This window comes from Lytechinus pictus, chromosome 16, assembly GCF_037042905.1.
Source record: "Lytechinus pictus isolate F3 Inbred chromosome 16, Lp3.0, whole genome shotgun sequence".
NCBI lineage: Eukaryota > Metazoa > Echinodermata > Echinoidea > Temnopleuroida > Toxopneustidae > Lytechinus > Lytechinus pictus.
The window spans coordinates 23,851,196-23,869,343 of record NC_087260.1 but is presented as its reverse complement, the minus strand read 5'-3'; the positions used below and the strand labels follow the sequence as shown (position 1 = coordinate 23,869,343).

At 35.8% G+C, this 18,148-nt stretch overlaps 1 protein-coding gene across 2 annotated transcripts in view; it reads left to right on the top strand.

Annotated features, from left to right (window-relative positions):
• The window catches only part of LOC129279083 (uncharacterized), a 93,065-nt gene extending 77,293 nt beyond the window's left edge, over window positions 1-15,772 (top strand). Inside the window, exons 1-3 of one of the 2 annotated variants that reach the window (XM_054915195.2) lie at window positions 10,161-10,440; window positions 11,989-12,147; window positions 13,330-15,772. In XM_054915195.2, the coding sequence (XP_054771170.2) occupies window positions 10,333-10,440; window positions 11,989-12,147; window positions 13,330-13,953 (891 nt within the window). In that variant the 5' untranslated portion in view covers window positions 10,161-10,332 and the 3' untranslated portion in view covers window positions 13,954-15,772. Of the gene's footprint in view, window positions 1-10,160; window positions 10,441-11,988; window positions 12,148-13,329 lie in introns of those variants that run through there. The other variant, XM_064111065.1, reaches the window with a different exon arrangement.
• Window positions 15,773-18,148: the final 2,376 nt, after the last annotated feature.

Below are 18,148 nucleotides of genomic sequence, written 5' to 3'. Positions count from 1 at the left end.
GAAATAAAATATGCATTGTTTAAAACGATATATTATCTCGTGAGACATGGATACCTTAATGATGAAACAACATTTTATCATACCAATAAGCGGACGGACTCGTTGTTTTACAAGTTTATCAGATACTTGGCCCCTATTTATAAATCAATGACCATCACTTAAAATACATTGGCCATTATATTCAATATTGAACGCCGCAGGAAGTATAGGCATATGGCCAATTGCTCACAAATCAATTGAATACTTTGAGCTTTATTCATGAGCATTCGAGGTTCTCTTAATCATTTTAATGCTCTAGGGTGGAGAGACATTAACAGGGGATGTTTCACAAATCCATGCTTTAATAAATGTCAATGCTCACAAGTATTTGAACGCGTAATTCTTTTGGTTGATATTTACTCTCTGAATTCTTTAGATTGTTCTGAGGGACCAATCCAAATTTAGGTTGAAAATTTCAATCTAATAGACTGATGACGCAATCTATTTCTCAATTTAATTTTGGATTGGACCTTTACTACAATTCAAAAGATTGATTTCCAATCTGCGGAATTTAGAAAGTATTTATATATTTCATTAGAATAAGTTTATTCAGGTAAAAAATAGAGATCAGCAAAAAAATGTTTTAATCGATGCTTTGATGGATTTAGGGGCATGGTATTCTAATGCATAGTTAGAGTGTAAGAAATAAGTCTTTGGTACTTTCGAACACTCGACTAATAAACACACCGTCTATTTCCACTTTCTCTCTGTAAGGTTTTGCCAAAAATACGATATGTGAAAATGTTTAAAAATAATAACTCAACTTATACGACAACAACAAATAACAATAAGATACCAGGGAAACAACTGTTAATTTCCAAAAACTTATATCTGATGGAGAAAAAAAACACTCGTAGAAAGAATAAAAACATTCTTATTTTCCGAATGCGATTAGGGCCCGAGTTATTTCAATTGATTTGACGGAAGGCGTCCCATGCGAGCATTGTTTTAAGAACATGCCCTTCAATTTCCGGAGTGGCTGGAGAAAGGCATAAATATTACATATACCTTAGAAAGGTAAAGAGGAATGATATCAAAACAAGACAATGTTCCATATTGAAATCTCTTTTCGTAGACCCGTCTGTCATCCTACTATCATAACATGTCCCGAAGGAAAGGTCGAACTTTATCTTGGTGAAAAAAAATCTTCGAGTTCGGGTAAAAAAAAAGTGCTCCAAGCAAAAACGCAGAGAATTCTCCCATGTGCTGTGTATTGTTTTACTGTAATAATTTCTGATCTCTCTCATTCCCTTATCGGGTATTGAGGTTGGTTACTGGAGGCAAAAAATTAATGTTTGTCATGTTACTAAATACCAAATCCACCTTGGAGAGGTTTACCTTTCGCAATTGAATCATAACAAATACGTGTACATCAAAGTGATAAAATCACATTTAAAATCAAATATAAGAAGGTGTTTAGGGCATATTGACTATCCCGTTTTGATATTGTCTACACCAACATGAAAATACATTTTCTAAGAGCTGCTGGTTGAATCATTTAGATACAAATTATCATACTGATAAATTTAAAAGCATTATTATTCATTCATTAATAATCCATTTCATGATGAACAATGTCAATGTTAAGTTTGGATTAAGTGCCGATGGAAAATAAATCAACCACGGGAATCACGACTTCCAGATATAGTATAGAATTGCTTTATTGACTATGGCGTCTCTACGAACACGAATTATACCAGAAATATCAACCTGTTTTAAAATTACCTTCATTAGTATTTCTGCCAAAAATTTACAGACGGTAATGCAAATATTTCACCTTATGTTCATAATTGTATCATCTTTAGCATTTGTTGAGATATTTCAAGAGCATGTATGAAAGGAGTCTACTTCTTAAATGTCACTGTAAAGTAGAACGACACCTCTTCACAACTACGAGTACCCTTATCATGCTTATAGGTCAAAGTACTTTTAAAATGTTTGAATTGGAATGATGATTTTTCATCTTCAAGGCACTACATGTATGCATTGCACTGTTGAAAGTACACGCTGACATAACGAGAATTAGTTAATATGCATCCATTTTGAAAACAAACCCCATGAATGTCTGCCCTGTGTCTTTAATATACTTTCTATTTTAGCAGATGCAAAATGTGAGCGGCAAGCTAATAAGTAAACCACCATTATCCACCCATTCCCGAAAGCAAGAAGAGCAAAAATATTGAAAAGCATTGTGCATAGAGGGCGTAAAGAGGACGGATATTTTCGTCCATCCAATGGCGTGATAGCTTGAAGTAACAGGGAAATATTGATGTGTATAGTGATATGAACACTCACATTTATCGAGTGAGTGGGATCAGGGGATATGAAGGTGTGTGTCTTCTAAACTAATGATTATTTATCTCTTTCGTAAAAAAGGCGTTCATCTTGCTGAGGTTCTAGAGCTTGAGAGTGTTCTTCTGCTTCGCCTGCTATACAGAAAACATGGCTATGGGCGACTCGGCCTTAATGATGATTAAGAACGCGCGCCCAATCACTACCCTCAACTTGGTCACGTGATGCATGTGATATGATTTGAGGAAGAGCGCCATTTTTTGTTTTTAAGTGGACAGCAGAAATCTCTATTACCCAGCGGTGGGCATCCGGTTTTCGATGGTGAGGGAGGGGGTATACTGTTATGACAGCTCGCAGAATGGACGCCTAGAGATAGTTATTCCATTAATAGATCAAAGAAATACTCTTTCTCCTTCATCATCTTCACAGCACAAGAAATCAAAGGAAAATATCTCCTCCATGAACAAGGAAGTACTAAGGGTTGTAATATGGATGCTCATGATCCCAACGTAAATAAACCTGGGGAGTATGATGTCCCCGATCAATATATATGGTTCCATGTAGTCCGACTATCAGACACGTAGGCAAATACAAGTTTGTTTGGAACTTGAGAGCTGAGAGATCAACAGGCACCTAACGTGCATCCCGATCAATTTTTCGTTCTGATTAATGATCAGGCACACTCCGTGCAAACCTTTCAGACACAATAGGATCAACAAAACTGTGATATGCAGTGCGTCCTAGAATAAAAATGAAATCGAGAATTATCGAAAATTTATCAAAACTTAATCCGAAAATGAGATAAACGAAGTGGCATTTTGTTGTAAAATCCCATAGTGGATTCCCTATTCATGCATGCGTAAGTAAAATCATTTGAAGAAACGATACCAATAATCATTTAGCGGGTGCCGGATGGCATCTGAATTTCAACAAGAAAATCACATGCCCACATGATTCAATACCTGCTCTTGATTCCAATTTTCGTGTGGTGATTATTGCATCACCGCATTAAGAAATGCCCTCTATCGTTCATTATATCATTTTATGATAGCTACTCAGCATGGTATGTACGTTTCCTAAGTTTAAACATTTACATATTTTTATATTGGTCTGGGGACCAGACCTTTAATGTCCCCTTCTGAAAAACAGGTGTCACGACATTTGCTCCGGGCTTTATTTCGACTAAGATATAAGATTAGGGTTGGGGTTCCAATAGGGTTTTATGTAAAACTTTAGGGTAAGGTTTAAGATAGGTGATAGTGTTCAATCAAGGGTTAAAGTTGGTAAATATGTTCATGTGTGGAATTTACAGCGGAGCAGTTGTCGCCGGAACAAATGTTCTGGAACCGAAAATCGTGACCTAATGTTCATATCAGATAGCTGGGATTCAGCTGTACCTTTCTCATGCAGTTCGGTAACAATCTTACACCACGACACTCGGTTGAGTCCTTTAACCGTCATGACCGTATCCGAATGGCAAGCGTGTCCGTGCACCCGTATAAAGAGTCCACATAAAACGTGTTCATCTCTGTGATCTATCAATTGCAAAGCTTAATGAGCGGATTTAGCCCCAGTTTCGACCCAGAAAAACATCACGAATGGATTTAGGTCACTCATTTATTTCGCTCTAATTTTAAACTGCTGAGCGGGTTTTTTGTGACTTTTCTGTTTTGGAGCATCCTTTTTAGAGTTTTACTTTCTTGGCTATATGACCTCCTAATTTCCCCCAAGATTAGTACAGACCAAGGGCGTTTTAGGAAGGAAAAAAAAGATGAGTGTTGCAAATTACTCCCAGTCGCGTTTAATAAATTGGTACTATCAAACGTTGGCAATATCCACCTTGTCTGAAATCATTTCCGCAGAGGGATTACCTGTGCTCTGCATGTAATTGCTGCGACCCACTGACCCCATTCATTCTTTATGTGAGTATATCTCCCTTAAAAAACGTATGATTACCAGATTAGATCGTTTACGATATCCAAGTATACCTAAGCTTTCCCGTAATGATCCAGTCGCTCCCTTTAGGATACTAACAATCAATTTTAACCGACTAACGTTGATGTATTGCAAACTACGGATTAATAAAGAGTTGAATCTTATACATATACCAGGCTAGTTGTCTAAAAGTCCCCGTCAATTATTTCTTCTTCAGCTCTATGGCGAGGGCACACCGTTTAAAATGACTGTACAACACAACAACGATCCAATTTCGGCAGAATGATACCTTCCAAGCAAAAAATACATTGATGCATTGGGACGCATGCTAGAATGAATATATTGGTACTCATCTTTTTAATTGATAGTCCCTATGTTCTATCCGTGTTCCTTTCTTTCTTACTCTTTCTCTTCCCCTTTTATCTTTCTCCCTATTTCATTTTTTCAATTCTTTTATCTTAATCCCTTTCCAGATTATATTAAATGTACTGCGTAAAAAAAAAAGTTAATTTTGCGGATAGTACGTATAGTTTCCAAAAATAAAAAATACATATGCAAGTATTGCCCGAACAATTAGTTCTTATAAGTCGAATTAAATTGATTTTCTGTTCTGGAACTTTGAAGTCTTTGGACTATTTGTATTTATTGATCTTGATTGAGTATGGTTTATGAATACCATGCATGAATACTACTTTGAATCGTAACAGGATACGGGGGGGGGGGGCGGGGTGCGTAAAAATGACGAAAAGTCAGTGACGACTCTTTTGACCACTATAGCACTAAACATTTAGAAACACATGTATATAAAAAGGATATCAATTTTTGCATGTTTTTTTTTCTCAAATTTTTACTTAATTACGTAATTGACATGCATATATAAATGTTAATTATAAAATATTCATGATGGTACGCTAATGCAGTATTGTCCTAATAAACTATTTGTTCTCGAATAGTTAGTAAAAGACTGACGTGAAAGGATAATTTTTATGAGAAAGACGGAAAGAGAAAGAATTAAGAGACGAAGACAGAGTAAAAATAATCATGACATTCGTCATGGAACGTAAAAGATACTTCCAGGGGCCATATTGTCAGTCTCATTATCTTGGAGGCTGATCTTACATGACTGTAATCAATTAACCTTTAATACTCTGATCTGTCAATCTTAACTTTCGGTTGTCCTGATTACTGATTGGAATAGGGTGTTGTGTTATTTTAATAAAAAGAGTTTATTCTAATAAATCAAGAATCACACATCAACCTTGCATATACACATATTTGCAAATGTTGTGTGCTGAGTACAAAAATGACAGAGCACATGATCAATTAATAGAAATCTTGACATAAACGGCAGCTTATAAACTTAATTAAATTAGTTTGTAGAGATGACTCCAAGGAAACGTTTACTGATTATATAAAGAATAAGAATGTGATTACTATATGTTATTCCTGAAACGTTTAAACACACTTTCAAACACACACACACACACCCATACACACGTTCACCCCCACACCCATCCATCCCCCTCTCAAGAACACCCATACACACGTTCACCCCACACCCATCCATCCCCCTCTCAAGAACACCCATACACACGTTCACCCCACACCCATCCATCCCCCTCTCAAGAACACCCATACACACGTTCACCCCACACCCATCCATCCCCCTCTCAAGAACACCCATACACACGTTCACCCCACACCCATCCATCCCCCTCTCAAGAACACCCATACACACGTTCACCCCACACCCATCCATCCCCCTCTCAAGAACACCCATACACACGTTCACCCCACACCCATCCATCCCCCTCTCAAGAACACCCATACACACGTTCACCCCACACCCATCCATCTCCCTCTCAAGAACACCCATACATACGTTTACCTCATATCCACACCCAAATGCATATTACATAAACATCCATTCCCCACATACGTCCAACCTTACGCACATGCAAGCACACTTACTAACCAAAAGATATGAACATACACACACCTCCACACCCACACATTCACTCACCCAATCTTATGGACAAGAACAACAACCATGATACAACGTTTGACGACATAGAAAGACACTCTACGATCTACTCTAGATGTGAACATATCATCACATGCAGTTCATATAAGATAATGTCTTGGTAACTTTGGTGTCTTAGTATCCGTCGATAGTATGAACTTAGGTTATGAGAAGCGTTTCATGAAAGGAACTGTCTTCTCCGACAACATGGACAAAGTCCGTATTGCCCGACAGCTTCCATTTTAACGAAGCTTCTCAGCTAATCAAAATAAAAAACGAGAAATATTGCCAGATCCGACAACTTGGAGCACCAAATTGTTATCAAACGCTCCCCGAACAACTCAATCTCTTAATGGTTCTTTAATGCATCATTCTGACCATTTTGCCTTATACTAAGCCAGCAACATACATCATGTATTTTTTTTGCTGAATAATTATGAAAGAAAAAGATGATCACGTAACACTCCCAGCCCTCTTTTTCTTCGTCCCTTTTCGTTTTAAAGAACAAGGGGAAGTAAATGTCATTTATCACAAGGAAGTGTCATTAAACTGGCTATCAAACAATTACAAACCTGAGCATCGCGTTATGAAATGGAATGCTACATAATATCTCTTATCCATTATGATTATGATATCATTAATATCTAATGGCCAACTGCTAGATGTTTCATGCGATTCATGTTTCCGCGTTTATTATTCAAACGCGAGAGACAGGAAGCTAATCAAATTTGTTCGCTTTTCCCCTTTATCAATACTCGAACCTTGGTAAAAAAAGACAAACCTGTGTGTTTTTTAATCCATCGATCATCATTCTCTGTAGAAGATTGGTCTATTGGCTTGAGCATTGAGATTTGTTCTCTTGACAATCTCCCAATTAACATTCGATTTAAGACGACCCATTCCCCTCCTTTCCAAGGAATACATTTTGATTTAGATAACATTTTTCTCACTTTTTTATCTTGATACGAATAAGTCATGAAATTGAATCGTAATAATGAAACATTTACAGAAGCCATCATTAATGTCGGGGAAAAGATGTTTGCCAAGTTTAATTTTTGACCACATTTATGAATTTAAATGTTTGATATCACATGACATGAATTAAAATATAATGTCTACAAAGAATCAAAGCCTCTCCATTGTTTTAAGATCTTTGTAATGCGTGAAGTCTAGAGTGTATATAATCACAATGTACTCTATAGTCAATCGTACTTTGGACATTTTAAGAATCGGAAGGTACACTTCAAGCTGGTATAGTGCCGCTGGCTATATGATATGAAGCAACCCGGTAAAAGAAATACAAATTCTTTATTGTTTTCTCTAATTCTGAAGACGATCCTACTGACTTAAAGGTCAAGTCTCTTTATTTACCTCTCCCTTCCTACTTTGCGATCGTGAATATTCTTCAAGAAAGGAAATTAGGAATGAATGACGTCATAATAAGTTATGACAAAGGGGGGGGGGTAATCAGAATAAGGGTAGTTAATATAACAGTATACTACATACCAATGTGGGTTAATTGGCTGATTACCCAACGTGAGCTGAAGGACAATGTGTAGACTCTATATGTTTCAATCTAAGAATTATAGATACAAATTGCATAAGATTAACAAGAGGTTACGTGAATGAATTTTCCCAGTTTCTAATTTTGTACCAAAGTGAGTATATGTAGTGGGCTGTATAAGTGTATGCTAGATATTAATATTTTACATTAATAATCATTTTTTTTATCGAATGATAAAATGGCATTTCTGAAACACTTTTAGGATTGTTATGCTAATAATAGGTTTACAGTCTCCTAAAAATCGTGTCATTCCTAGAATTTGATTTTATATAATAACAAGCAAGTGAATTTTCTTTCAAAAATAGACGTCCGTTCTTTTTATCATTATGCCACTTATACACTGTTAGAAAATGTATCCTTAAAATAAAAGAAGTTCCTGCAGCAGAGTCTCGAGAACACCTGTAATCTTACCAGATTGCGTAATCTTACAGGAAATCTGTATTTGGTGTATGGAACCTTACAAATTTCCTTGAAGAAAACACCCTTTTCCCCCTTTTAAACAGACCTGTCTGTTAAATTCCAGAAAAATTCATGCTTCATGAATTTAAAGAATTATTATGTTATTGCTTTCTGCAAAATCTTCTGTATTATGTATTTCCCTTCTTTCTTTTTTAAGAGGAAAAAATAAAATTTTCATAAAACACCCAACGCAAAAACAAAGAAACTTTTGAATAGATATTAATGATTCGTGTCCAATCGAAAGTTCATTAAACCTCGCAGAAGCTATTTGGGAATAAATATACACCGAACATTGAAAACGTTGGAACGCTTCATTTTTTTTTTCAATTTAATTTTGCTGAGAAAGATCCCAATGCTCCATATCTTTGTTTTATCATTGTCATGATAGTAGCTACTTGAATAGCTTCTTGTATCGTTTCGCTAGATTGTTTTGGAATTTCTTGATTGTGTGTGTATGCATGCGTGTGTTGGTCTGTGTTTGGTAGCATAGACATGTGGATATGGTTATGGATGTGTGTACGTGCAATTTCCTTAATTGGTATGAGACATTTTAAAAAATAATAATGATAACAATAATAATTGGATTTACATAACGCTTTTTTCCAGAGGATACAAAGCGCTGTTGATTGCCTAAGACAAATTGATGTTTATGGTTAAGGAAGTGTGTTTTGAGATGTTTTTGTTTCATGGTTCCAGCATGGAAATAGTAAATAGTAGGCCTAAGTTTTTAACTCTGCCATGTCAGCGGTAAACATTCATATTGATAGCAAATCGAGATAGCCTATTATAAAAACTTTTACATTGATAATGATATGAAAAGGTGATTGTTGCCTTCTAATTGGTTCAATTATCCGTTGTCGTTATACTTTTATTGAAATTACAAAATAAGCAATGCATTCACTACCCAAGATAATATAAACTCTATTAAAAGAGGCTCTAGTGTGCAAATTATAAGGTGTAGCCGAATGCCGAGAACATAATAAGCTAGCAATTATTACTTATTAAAAAATGGTAGGTTTATTTTCCTCTAACGAACACTCACAACGTTCAATTCCAAACTATGATGCTTCTAAAAATATCGTGGAAAATAATTTCAGATAAGCGGGAATCCAAATAGTTGAGTTGAGATTTCCATGGATAGCTTTATATGTACATTCCCTCCTTCTGTAAAAGAGAGAAAATAGAACTTTAATTTCATTTCCCTTAGTTCTATTTCGAACATTTACAATTTGTTTTGTCCATTTTGGTATAAAGATATAGCAATACAGCAATTCTGTGTACAAACATTTTTGGTAAATTTGTCATAATTATAAACAGGTTGGGAATACAGGAGGCTGCTAAAAAGCGGAGCTTGTATACTTCATGAAATATCTAACGTGAGGAAATAATATGCTACATATTTGCCGTTCAGATGTCAAAGGGAATAATTTTTTTGCCCCCGGAATAGATTAGAAGGGTGCATGGTGAATACGGCTTGATATTACAGTACATCTTCTTGATCTTTAAATCTCGAATCATTGTTAAGCTTAATGGAGAGATCATCATCACTCACCCAAACTTCACCGAGTCACCGCGTTGCTCTTAAGCAGTATGACTGTTAAATGGAAGCTAAATACTGCGCAACTGTAGTTGATAAGCGAGCGCTTATTTTCTGCTTTGCGCATCATTCTACCACCTCTTCAAGACTTAGCAATCGCCCACTACTATACTCAACACTGTCATGCATTCACGCATGCGTGTTGATGTTGTAAAGTTTAACTCGCACAATTTAACGCCAGCCCATGCACAGTTTCACGCACGACACTTCACTCGCCTCATATTAATACCAGCGTTTGACTGCGCAATTTCAGTTTGAAGATAGAAACTGAGAGAGGTTTTTAAAAGAGAGCGACCTAATAGTCATCATCTGTTCGTCTTAATGAGAGTCACCTGGTAGGATTTCTACGTGGGATTCAATCCCAATTATTGTTATTTTCCATCTCTTATTTTATTAATTTTCTTGAGATTCATCTGTGTCAGAATGTCCTTACAATCATCGAACCATTGTAGAATGAAAAGGCTTCACGCTAATTCGTCTTCCTCCATTTGTTTCAGAGTTATATCATTGCATTATTCTTCAAATATTCTGGTAAATATTGTATTACATTAATCGATTTAGAATCATTTAGAATCAATCAATCTCTATAAAATCGTGTGCTTTTCATATCGCTTTGTTTTCATAATAATACTCATTTGCTAGAAATACTTTTCATAAACATCGAAGTGGCGTCGATACCAAGTTATCCAATTTATATATCGTTACAAGATATGTGCCTACTTTCATTGCAAATTAATAGGTGACACAAAAGTTGTTTCTGTCAGCTCATTTTAAGATCTCAACGATATTTTTTGTTTATGTTCTATATTGTTTCTTTTTTTCTTTAGCTGGTTTACCTTAAACTTGTTTTCTTGCAGGGGAAAATGTTACGACATGTATCGAAAAGTAAAAGTAGTCCTTTTAAGATTTGAATGCATCGAGAAAGTTACGATCTTTATAATCCAATTTTCAAGGATTTTTAAATCCATTTGTTACTTTTTTTTTATCTCAGAAAGCAATAATTTACAAGAAAAATACTTTACTGATTTGACAAGCGCTCCGATGAGTTCACGTCAAAAAGCTTTAGTCAGTCAGTATGTCCGTTATCAAGGCTATTATACGATTTTGCGGTACCAAACAATTATATATTGATTTGAGCTAGCGGACATTTCTCTCTTTCTCTCCAAGTGTTTGATTGGTTACTTTATTGTTTTGGCGGGTGTATGTTCGTCTCCAAACCCAACTTTATATTCTGGAGAAAAAGAAAAAAATAGTAGTGTTTATCTCTTTCAATTTGGGTAATTTTATATAGAGATCACAATGATGGTCATGTTTCATACTTGTGCCTCATCAAAGACATTTTGTGTTTCATCATAATCTTCTTTGAGAACTAAATAAATAATATGTTATCACTTATTTGTTAACTTCTGCTGAGGAAAATCTAAGATAGTCGCTAATTTTTCTGAAATGATTATAAAAACTTGTTTGGTTTCTTGTGTGATTTCGCTAGATTGTTTTGGAGTGCTTAATGTGTGGCACTTTCAATAAGTGTGTTGGTAAATTCAGTTTAACACTTATTTTATTCCATCGAGATATCAATGGTATATAATACTTCTTACTCTTAATGGAGACATTTAGATTGATGAATATAAAAGATAATCGCTTATCTTTGTGAAATGATTGTAACAACTTGTATGGTTTCTTGTATGATTTCGCTAGATTGTTTTGGAGTGCTTAATGTGTGGGCAATTTCTATAAGTGTGTGGGTAAATTAATTTTAACACTTATTTCACTCCATCGAGATATCAATGGTATTATAATAGTTCTCACACCCGATGAAGACATTTATATTGATAGAGAGAGGAGAAATATCAAACAGTTTTCAATTTGAAATAAAGAAATATGTGATTGTCGGGATATCCTCTAACGATCGTTTGATCTTCTTTTACTGCGCGACATCGTTAGATCAACCAATAAGGCTTGAGCTTCCACCACTCCGAATTCCATGATCTAATTCTCGATCCATGTCTCTTCCATGTTTTCCACCAATTACCTTCCAATAATGACTCTTAAATGCTTCTCCCCTCTATTTACTTCCAGATGCTCTTAACGATGAGACTGCTGGTGGCACTGGCCCTATGTCTGTGCTTCTATGCTCCATCACCAGTGCTGTCTTTCACCCTGCCCGAGGAGAAATTCATCGAGAGTAAAATGCCAGATGTCGGGGAGGAGAGCACGGGGCAAAACGACATTAACTCGGTAAGGGTTCCGCCCACGTTCCAGCTTCTTTTGTTTGAGGGAGCTACTTGAACTTACACCTCAGTATGACAATCTCTTCCATCAAGTTCCTTTTCGTATTGCCTTCAGGAGTGTGTCATCTTGTATAAATTAATTCCTATTAATTTCACTTTCCATCCACTGTTATAATTCACATCAATTATATGCATTCACAATACAAGAGTAAAAAGCGATAGAAGATAATTCATTCGGTCTTTATTCATAATTCAAGATTCATATAGGTTTCGTAAATATTGTATAAATTGGAGAATGAGGGAAAGAACAACTTAAATGAGGAAAATATGAAATAGCAAAGATGTTTATTGGATTCTAAATGACATAAAATTTATTTGCTAAATATATATATTCCTACACATAAATATCCCATTTTCTCACTTTGAAATTGATCTAACTTCCGATTCAATTGATAATATTTATTTCTTTGTATTTTCAAATGTTGTATGTAATTGATTTGTTCTAATGTTTGTATTACGGGGCAACATTTCGTTTATATTTCTCTCAAGAAATCAATGGAAAATATCGAGTATTTGTGAGAACCTTCACACTAAGAAATTAAGGTTGTTCGTACACCCTTTAAATTCCACTTTTGTGATCGCAACCTTTCACTCATTAGAAGCTCTTGAACCTTTACTGGTGCAGGTGCCGACATTTTCACCGTTGAGGATGCAAACTTGCTCCTTTTAAGAAAGGTTCAAATGTGCACCTCTTTGGATACAAAACTATGCACAAAAAAGTTCCACTATTTCTGGATGTGCACAAAACAAACAGTACACCAAGGGGGCATATTTTCATTTTTTTTCATATTGGGTGCAAGATATCCCGAGTTGTGATGTTTTTGTAAAAATTCTGGTGCAGATTTTCTGTATTATGTAAATATATCAGGACGATCCAACACGAATGATTTAGACTTACTCAAAATATACGTCAAAATAGGAAGGTTATCATTACAAAATGTAATAGGAATAACGTTTTATTCTGGAATGATGCGAGGTCTGAAGCCGAATTCTAGCCCTGTATTGTATATCATCAACGAAACATACAACATAACATTATCAGTGCATCATCCCAACTGGAAACAAAACCTTGTTGAAATGAAAGAACAGAAAAATATGGGTTTTTTTTTCTTTATTGTCTTTTGTGCAGATAGCAAAATCGTTGATTCGAGAAGTATTCGGCGGTGCGGATGAGAGAGAAATGGATGCCGAAGATGAGGGAGAAGAAGCAGGTGAGATGAGCCTATCGAAACGTACAACCGGATCAAATAGACCTCAGAGAGAAATAAGAGCAAGGGCACAATTTGCAGGGAGGCGACCACCAATTACAACTCGCTCTAAATTCACATGGGGAAAAAGATCTTCTCCGTCAATGATTTCAAGACCGACCGCCGAACAATTACTCGAAGAACTTCAACGAAACGCGGAGATGTCAGATGAGTGGCGGGATAGTGATAAACCAGCATTATTAAACGATGCTGCCCTCTACGACAACCTGATGGATAAACATCAAGTTCAGAAGGATGCGTTCTCGTCGTTTTCTTTCGGAAAACGAGGTATGTCGCCGTTTTCATTCGGCAAAAGAAGTATGCCCTCATTCGCGTTCGGAAAGCGAGGTCTCATGTCGAGTTTCGCATTCGGTAAAAGGCCACACGGTGGTTCAGCCTTTATTTTTGGTCGACGAGATTGGGAGCCTAGGGAGCAGGACTTTGAATCAGGCCCATACAAGAGGGGAAATGTAGCCTTTTCATTTGGCAAACGGGCAGACCAATAAAAATGCAATTCAAAAAATAAATAAACTCGAATTCTGTCAAGAAAATAATAAAATAGCGCCAGTGTTTGTACTGTGATCAGCATGCATTACTTTCAATCCCTGCCTAGCATCATAATAAATATTGTTCATATGAAGAGTATGATAATGGAGCATTAATCAATTATGAAGTTAGATTAATATTTTGTTAACTGCTTGGTCTTTTTTCATCATCGCTTAGTTTCATTGGGAAATGTTTAAATGCTATTGATATCGAAAACATGATTTTGACAATGTAATATCATTTTTTGAAATAAACATTTACCTCTTGTGTGTTTTTAAGTTATACGAACAGGTTCATTGGTCTACAAAATTGTCAAATTTGAAAATTAATTAAATCAAAAAAATCCTACGGGGGCTTGAAAAGTTATTCAAAATTATGCAGGGAGACTCAAACAGATTTGTTTGAATGGTCATAGCTTTTGTATTCACCATTCATGATGGAAAAGCAAACGAATTGTCCTATTTTTCGTGACCTGGTAATAACATATAACAATCAAAGAAGTTCTAGTATCAATAGTTTACCCTTGCAAAATTAAATCCTACGGGGGCTTGAAAAGTTATTCAAATCATGCAGGGAGACTCAAACAAATTTGTTTGAATGGTCATAGCTTTTGTATTCACCATTCATGATGGAAAAGCAAACGAATTGTCCTATTTTTCGTGACCTGGTAATAACATATAACAATCAAAGAAGTTCTAGTATCAATAGTTTACCCTTGCAAAATTAGGGCAATCTTGAGGAAACAATTGAAGCTAGCATCTGATTTATTCCTGAGTGTTACAAGAACCCTTGAAAAAAGGATTACCCCTCATGTCAGAATCAAATCCTCCTTGTATGTGACATGATTCCTTATTTTTAATTACTCAGCCCACGTAGAATATTACATGACTGATGACGTTAGTGCACTTTGTAGTTTTTAATTAACAAGAATGCTTGAACTTTCGTAAAATGAGATTGAGGACGACTTGAATGTCTAATGATTGTTTATTTTAATGCTAATATAACAAAACGCTTGATAATGAAAGAGTTTAAATCAGAGATAAATTTTACGTGAGTCTGTTGTGTCAACGATCCTCGAAATAAATATCAATGAATTTTCATGAATCTTATCTTATATTATGATGCGAATGAGAACGTTGTAATTAAGAGGGGAATTGTTAATATGATTGAAAGAGGTACAATAGATTTCGTTTTGATGCGAACATGTTATAATTTAAGAGCTAGGTGGGCGTCGCAGTTCATTCGACAGGATTTTATAAGATAAACTTTTCGTCGATCTTGTTATCCTGTATGAATATATTTGAATGAAATGAAATAAACTAGAATTAATATAAATAAGCAGTTTAGGTAATTAATGAAAGTGTTCCCGTAGATTTGCGCGGGCGGGGGTTGCTTTGATCACGTGTCCTTTTTTTCTCGCAACTGTAACCGTTAAATGTAAAATCAATTTATCAGATATGTGTATTCAATTTTCCATAATTTGATTGAAGCATCGATTATTTTTAATAAGTTTATGATATCATAGTGATTGACAGTTGCGATTAAGAAAGTACAAACATTGATGTGTCAGAACCCAGGACCGTTTTAAATATTTGAATATATTGATTTTTTGCTTTGGTGGTATAATCAATAACATGAATAACTTGCAGTGTTCGAAGATTTTATTTTCCTCTCTGAAAAATGACATTGTTTACTGTGTTATACTATGTCATACTTTGTCAAACCCTCCTATAAATAGAAAAGAAATATGAAAAATAAAATGTTATGAATGAAACTACAGACGCATGTTTGGGGCTTAGCCATTGAATTCAAACGTTTTAAAGAAAGTGGGGTGGAGGGATACAGAGAGAGGGAGAGAGAGAGAGGGGGGGGGCATGAAGGAGTGTGACAGCAAGGGGATGGGAGGGGGTCATTAATCATGGGTGTGATGAGTGTGAATAGTAAAAGTAGACCAGCACAAAAGGGGATTCGAGATCCAACCCCTCTCCTCTTCCGATGTGAAGAAGTAGGAGAGGTGGGGTTGGAGGTAACCATTTTGGATTCTCAGATAGGAAAGGCAACTGTCTACCGATTTTATCCCCAGGGTCGAAAGTTTTTTAGCAATGAGAACCAAATATTTGACGCAGTGATTCCCAATAAACTTGTACAGGCTTGGGGTACCTTTTCATAAAACAGCCAATGCGAGAGAGAGAAAGAGAGAGAGAGAGAGAGAGATGGAAGGAAGGGACCGAGGGGTGGGAGTGGAGTAAGGGAGAGAAGAAAGAGGGAGATGAGAGGGGGGTGGAGTAAAGGTTCATCAAGCAATACAACAATATTCAAATAAAGGTACAATTGATGTAATAGTTATCAGTATTTATCCTTCCGGAGGTATCTTCTTGGACGACCAATTAATACTATCCGTGACCATATTTAACAAAAATAGTAACATGTTCTTCCCAGTTTTATATTGGTTATAATCAAACTTTTAAGTATGTATAGCTGTAAACCTGTGAAATTTACTGTTGTTCAAGTCTAATGCGTTTTTTTTTCAATTTTAACCAATTTGATTTGTGAACCAAATAACCTAAATTCAGTTTTCTGTGCACTTAATGTCAGAATGTTTTCTTTTATCCACTCATACACTTGTTTTAAATACACATTTAAGACAAAATCTAATTTCGCTACTACTTTGGCTACTACAAAACAGAACAGTATTAAAGATTAAGCCCATGATTGTAAATCAATCAACCAACTATTCCGGGACTTACAATGGGGCTCATTGTGCTGAAACCATTGTAACGTTGGTTGAAAGCGTGACTTTTGAGCGTCGTTGCAAAGCTTTCATTCGTTTGGAGATTATTTAATTCATGCTAATTTACTGCATTCTTTTTTTCGTGTGTATTTGGAAAGTTCAATTTACAGCTTAGCAACTGAACGTACGCCCCCTAAGAAAAGATTTTAAATTTCGTATGTGGTTTCAGGTTATACAGAGTGAATCAGAAAAAAATAAAGTTTTCTTGTCTAAAGAATGAACATTCACTCATTGACTTATTGATATGTCCTGATAGAGTTACCCCCTGCACTTAGAGAGGTATCATTTTAATAAGGATCTTTACGTGCATGACTGACTACGAGACAATCTCCAGACATGTCCAGAAGGCCATAAAATCTCAGTCGCGCCAAGTCACTGGGTGAAGAATGAAACAATGTGAAAAAAGTAACTTGTGCGCACGTAGAAAGACACAGTTTAACCATCATTACACCCACCCTTACTACCGCACTCACCCCTTAGCACTCACCACACATAAACAACACATTACCTCTCCCCCACACACTACCACCCACATACCCACATAAAGTATTTGTGAAGGAACCAACATAACTGCTTCCAAATCAGGCAAGCAAATTTGAAATTAAACAATATGACAGTTGGTCGCTGGTGATCATCAACGAAAGACATTAACCAAGGACTCGGAGACAAGGATATTAAGAAATGCAGATACTGCTTTTTGAGGAATTAATGAAATTTTTAATTAGCGTGTGTGTGGGTGAAGGTGGGTGTGTGTGTGTGCGAGAAAGGTGACGTCTTATGTGTGGATGTGGAGGTCCAGCACAAGCGCCAGACACACAAATTGCCTGTATTAATCTTTAAGTTTGAAGGACACGGGTCTATTCTGAAGAAGATAAAGGAGAAAAATTCATTTCAATCTAAAATTTTGATCTTAAGAAATCAAGATCTCTGCAATTTAACTGTTGCAAAAGAATTATTATTACTCATCAGTATAGTTTGATTTATTATATATAAAATTTATATACCATTGTTCAATAGAAAAAAAAGTAAATTTGAAATTATGTAATTCATAGATATGAATTAACATGGAAATACTCCCCCTGTAACCGTGCCGGTTCATGCTATATCTCTCATTATTAATGATATGACAGACAAGTCTATGTAAAATTACATTTGCCACAATAAGCTTAATTCATAGTCTACAGATACAAACATCATTCTCTACTACCTTACTGGGTATAGTGGCTCAGTGGTAGAGCGCCCGCCTCATGAACGAGAGGTCGTGGGTTCGATCTCCGGCCTAGTCATACCATAGACTTCCAAAAGTAGGACCTTGTGCCTTTTTGCTAGGTCCTCAGAATTTAGATGGAGAAGGGTTATAATAA